Here is a 6000-nt window from a genome sequence, read left to right as displayed (position 1 = left end):
GGAGACGAGCGAAGGGAAGTTCACTTTCACCAGGAACCATTTGTCAGCTGTAATTTAGTCTGGATTCAAGGATTTTAAGGCCAGGAAACGTTAAATCTAAACGAGTATAAACACTTTTTGTACGATCAGAACTGAGAGGAGCATCTTTTGCTTTTTCAGTGATGAGAGAGTGAACAAGGCACAGAAGCCAGCAGTGAAATCTAACACAGGAAGTTGCTTGGCAACTTCAGAGCACGGAGTGATGAACGTGTTCATCCATTATTGACTCTGGAGACAGACGGCCTTCTGCTGTCTCACGTCTCACTTTCCCCTCTCTAATCCCGGCACACACTTTCACTCAGCTCTTAGCACGTCTTTGGAGTCTCCTCGAGTCGGGAGTTCAGATTGACGCCATTTTAGTTATTTAGAACTGTTGGGTATGTCCTAAAAAAGAGGTGGCTGAGCAGTTAATTCAGGGGAATTTCACACACACACACACACTCATGCATGAGACAGCAGGTGTGTTGGGTCCTAGCAGTGAGAGTAACAGCACGCCTCCAGTCTCAGCTCAGGATTGTCCTTTCACCTGCAGCATGTGTTCAGAAGCTGCAATATATGAGTCAGAAATGTCTAATGTTTCCAAGGTAGACAAATTATAAAAAAGACAACAAACAAGCCCAATTTTAGACTAATATTTGTTTAGCCTATCTTGTATCTTTCCTTTTTTTAGAGGTGTATACAATATATATTAGATCTATCAGATCAATAGATCTTTTTATACAAGTTATTTGAAAAGCGTAGAAGTAAAATGTCATTAAAGAAGTTTACAGTTCGGTCGTTTTATTAGTGTGAATGCTGACTCAGCATTCAGACTATTTTCTTATTTATAGTTTCTTCCGTTGTGTATTTTGGACTGAATACTTCAGCTTACATTCAGCCATTTCAGTCATTCAGGTATCAGAACCTTCGGCTCGGTCTGAACATTACGGCAACGACTTTTGGTATTTGTAACTTTTAGACTTTTAAAAACTACTTAAGTTTATTTACTTTTTTTTTCTCTAAAAGAAATTAATTGAAATCTACTTCAGCGTACTTGCCGAATTTTTAGCTTTTAGCTACAGGATTTGCTAAATATAGCTTTAAGCTACTGTTTTGCTCATTTAAGTTTTTCGCTCCCATTTTCCTAGTTTCAACTTTTAGCTACTATTTCAATAATCTTAGCTTTGACCTACTGCTAGTTTTAGCTTTTAGCTGCAGTTTGGCTTCGAGTTTTTAAGCTGCCATTTTTATAGTTCCAGCTTTTAGGTCTTGTTTTGCTACTTTTGGCTTCTATCTAATGTTTTGCTAAATTTAACATTCAGCTGCTGTTCTGCTGGCTTTAGCTCCTGCTCTGTTGATTAGAATTTTTGGCTTAGTTTTGCTCATTTTAGCTCCTGTTTTGCTAATGTAGGCTTTAATCTGATTTGCTCATATTAGCCTTCAGCTAGTGTTCTTCTGGTTTTAGCTTTTGATTTGCTAACTGGGCCTCCTTTCTCCTGTTTTGACACTTTTTTTAGCTTCTGTTCAGTAAATATCAGCTCTGGCTCTGAATTTTTGCAGGAAAAACAAACAAAAACAAACAAAACCAGCTCATTTCTCCGGTTCTTTCCACGGAGAGGAACTGACTGGAGGCCAGCTGCATCCAGGCGCAGATCTTGTACACGCTGCCCGCGTTGCAGAAGAAGAAGAGGCTGAAGCAGACGATGCTGCCCACGACCAGCAGCATGGAGATGCCCACGAAGAACATGGCCGTCTTGAAGGCGCCCGACGGGATGGAGCCGAAGTCCAGCGCGCTCCCTTTGCAGGTGAGCTCCGAGGTGAGCGCGTTCCCGATGCAGTAGTGGAAGAGGCCGAAGTAGCCGGCCTGCGGCGTGTTCACGCTGTCCCCGATCCAGTAGGGCTGGATGAACACCACCACGGTGATGACGGCGAAGGTGATGGTGAGCACCGTCCACATGACGCCCACCGCCCGGGCGTTCCGCACGTAGTTGGTGTGGTAGATTTTGGCCGCCTCCTGGGCGGGAAGCATGCTGCCGGGAGGGGGTCAAAATGGGTTTTCCTGCAAGTAAACACCCTGAACAAGTAGCTCCCGCTCCACCGGGGGTGAAGTTTTCTTTCCAGGGGAGGCTGAGGTCTCCTCATAATGAATGATTAATGTTTAAAAGATCCGCCGAGGAGCTAACAATGGTTCAAATTACGGTGGGGGTTAGGGAGGGTTCGACCCCCCTTCTAATTAGGACCCCAAAACCAAGGTTATTCCTTATTATAGTATTTTTATTACCCTGTTTAAAAGCGGAAAACTTCGTCATATCTACATTTGACGCTCCTAACCTCGCTGTTCCGTCAACCTCCCCCCGCTGTCAATCACTTTCACCGTTACCTGAAACTCCCCCCGTGCGCACCGAGAGCTCCAGCTGCCAGCCGCGAACCGAGCGGAACCAAACTGAGTGAATATACTAGTTAATGCCAAACCTTTCATTTTTTTCGGTTTATTTAATTAGACTGTACGACGTGCCTGAGGGCGAAGGAAAACCTTTCAAACTTTAGCCTTAAAATTTAGAATTTTAGCTAGCTAGCGTTCCCATTTCCCCTCTAATGTTAGAATTTGAACGTCACACCCAGATAAATTAATAATAAAAAATAGCTTTCTATTATTGTAGTTGAGATCACTACTTGAGATGCAGATAATTCAAAACTCCGTGTGATGATTACCTGGAGTTTATAAAGCGGTGTAGTCGCTGCAGTCCACCACTAGATGGAGCTAAAGAGCCGCAGCTTTATAAACATCCTGTGTACAAACTCTGCTCCATTATACCCCACATTTCTCCTCAGAGAAGGCCTAAATTTACCTTGTTCAAGAGCCATTAAATTTAATATGTGGAAGTTAACAGTCTATAGTTGGCATAGAATGGAGATTTTCTTTCTTGTTGCAACACAAGTCTTGTTTTTAAAGGAAAATTGATTTTATCACAGCATCATATTATAACATTTAACACTGATTGTAAGCAGTTTTCTTAATGCAATATTTTTTTTTAAAGATGTTCAATTCAGGAGGATCATCTTGACCCATACTGTACTGGCACATAGTTTAGCACTTTACAGCAAATCACAAATGATAATATTTATGAAATTAATTAGGTAAATCTTTCTATCTAAAAGGCAGACTTCTAAACCCATTGGTTAATGTAAAATGATAGGCTTGCTTACTTACTTTATTCATTGTTTTATTTGTTTAGAGTTTCTTATTTGTTTTTCCAAGTTGAACAGTTTTTCTTCCGAAGTTCTGCTTTTAATTTAAAACAGTAAGAATGACAAATAGATATAAAAGAGAAACTATTCTCAGACACATCTATGGTGTCCCGTTTGAACTGATAATTGGCATCGAGGATAAAAACAAACAAACATGAACATTCTGTCAAACATGGCTGCTTTTCTTCTTCTAATGAAGTAATTTTGCCACACACAGTGGTGTGAAACTCCATGTTTATGAAGCCTAATCTCGCACACGCGCTTTAGCTTCAGTCATTTCTACAGGGCCCACCTCGAACAAAATGGCAGAAAAGTTCAGTGTTTTTCCACGTGTCCATCGTGTCTTTTATTCATCATGTTTGGTGATATGTTTCTGGACACTGACAGTATTTGAATGTGCTGATTTGTTCACTTGTCGAACCCTGACGTATTTGACATTTTGTTTGATTTAAAACTCTCTGAACGCCTATGTTTGTTTGCACACAACAGGCTGATGAATGGTCTCTAGGAGTGTGTGTGTGTGTGTGCACGCTGTCGTTTTGCTGCACTCAGCTTTATTAAGCGACGCAGCCCCGGTGTGAGACAGAAGCTGTTTATAATCAAGTTATCTGGAGAAGCAATCCAATTTTCTGCAACAGAATGGAGTGAGATTTATTGTTGTGTACGTGACAGCGTTAACGTTTGTGTGTTTAGGGACGAGAAGGTGGCGTTGGGTTTTATGCTGTTTTGTGTGCGTGCTCTTATTTTGCACCTGTGTGGTTGTTTTCATGCCTGAGACTGCTGCGTAAAATGCATAAAATGATACATGTCACTCTGAACTCTTTTAGTCGAATACACTAACTGCATAATGAAGAGAGGAGCCACTTCCAACACTGATACTTTACAACAAAAAAGCTTTATGGCTCTGAGGTGAGTTTGGGAGTCTAGTGATGCTCCTTTAATCCCAGTCCCTCCTTTTTTTTTTTGGCCGAGGTGGAAGTGTGTGTGTGTGTGTGTGTGACTGTCTCTCTCTATCCTCTTCTGGCTGTTTGCTCCAAGAACTTCTTTGAGCACAAAGAAGCTTTTCTGCCATTTTTGCCGCTCTTCCTGTCCTTTTCTGCCTTCTGCGGAGGCCGTTTCCATAGAAACTAGGTGCAGGATGCCCGGCTTAGTCCGAAAAGCCATAAGATCAAGTTAGAAGGTTAAAATCTCAGTTAAAGTTCAGCCTGTTAAATAGGTTGGGGAATTATACAAATTTTCAGTGGTTTATTGGTTCGAAAGGTGCTTTTTAGATCCTCCTAAACACCGAAAACAAGTTAACCTTTTTTTATTTCCCTGCTGACATAGATGGAGTCCATTAGTCTTTTGTGAATGGATGAGTAAAAGCAAAGCCATTAGCTTGAGGCAGGGGACCCATGACTTTCTCCACTCATCGCACACACACACACACGCGCAGGGTTTCACGCCATGTTGCAGCAATAACTCGGTCAACGACTGTCCCACAGCAGCACCCCGAGGCCGCAGAGACCAGCCACCACTGTCAGCCGCCTCCGTGCCTCCGCCCAGCCGTTGCGTGCTCACAGTCCAGCAGGAAGAAGCGGAGACGGGGCAGAAGCGCAGCGACGTGTAGGTCAGCAAGTGCCCCCCGGGGAGGGGAAAGCTGAAATGTAGGTCTTTGTGAACAGTGGGCTCACTTCTGATCAGTCACAACTATTTGATCCCCTCCAGAAACAAAAATCCGTCAAATAAACATGCTTCAAACCTGGTTTGAAGGACTTGTAATCTGCTCATCTACAGGTTCGTGTTTTACTCTGGGAGTCTGCCTCGTGACGTTTTCTGTCTCTACTCCTGAACACATTTGGTGAAATAAACGTGATTGTGATTTGTCCCACTTCTCTTCACTTTCTGTCTGAAGTGATTTTCTTTCAGCCTGTGTCTCTTTGAGGCTCCCCTCCCCTGCTCTGACTGATCAAAACAGAGGCGCAACTCATTTACTCGTGAAAAAACTGAGCTTATGCAGTGGTATTGGACAGCAAAATTCAGATTTGAGTATAGGAGGAATAGTTCTTTTGTCTTTTTCTGTGAAGGGCTGTGAGTGGGACTTCATTTAGTGAAGCATCAGACCCCAACCAATACGTTTTGCTTTCACTTCCTCTCTCGTAAGGCCACTGCTGGAAGGTTCTCTTGTAAAATAACACGCTACATCTGCAGATATAATTAGATGCTTCTCAAATTATACAACACAAATGAACCCCTAATTAGAAACTGTGCATAAGATTGTAGATTTCACTTCATCCTTTAGAAAGTAATGCTAAAAGTATGTTGTCTGTCAGTTTCGTGCATCCATAGACATTTGTGCTGTCACCAATAAATGCTCCTTTCCAGGCATCGTTTGCGCCATGCTGCTCCGTATGACCAAACTCCCACCTCCGTGCTTCACTGTTGGGAAAAGCCTTTTTATTTCAGCTAATCCCTGCTTCCCGTCCACCAAGCCGGACCCAGTGCAGACACATGGTGTTCTGATTCCATCGGCCCGTCAACATTCATCAGGCACGTCTTATAATTTATTGCTTATAGTTTTTAGAGTGAATCTGCTAAAAAGAATAAGTAGATTTTTCTTTTCCTGGACACCTTCTGTGAGGGTTGACATGAAGATATAATTTCTAAGCAGACAGACACGTCCTAAGACGCTAAAAATAAAGCAAGAACTTTAGTATTCACATTCGGTTTTGTTTTATTTTTAGATTATTTTGT

The 6000-nt window shown here is 42.2% G+C and overlaps 1 protein-coding gene across 1 annotated transcript in view; it reads right to left on the bottom strand.

Moving 5' to 3' along the window:
- The window catches only part of lhfpl5a (LHFPL tetraspan subfamily member 5a), a 3960-nt gene extending 1596 nt beyond the window's left edge, over nt 1-2364 (bottom strand). Inside the window, exon 1 of the mRNA XM_025010190.2 lies at nt 1642-2364. Within this exon, the coding sequence (XP_024865958.1) occupies nt 1642-2047 (406 nt within the window). The 5' untranslated portion in view covers nt 2048-2364. The remainder of the gene's footprint in view (nt 1-1641) is intronic.
- Nucleotides 2365-6000: the final 3636 nt, after the last annotated feature.

The sequence above is a fragment of the Kryptolebias marmoratus genome, linkage group LG4, assembly GCF_001649575.2.
Source record: "Kryptolebias marmoratus isolate JLee-2015 linkage group LG4, ASM164957v2, whole genome shotgun sequence".
Taxonomy (NCBI): domain Eukaryota; kingdom Metazoa; phylum Chordata; class Actinopteri; order Cyprinodontiformes; family Rivulidae; genus Kryptolebias; species Kryptolebias marmoratus.
The sequence above is the reverse complement of the archived record's forward strand: the minus strand, read 5'-3'. Positions and strand labels throughout refer to the sequence as shown.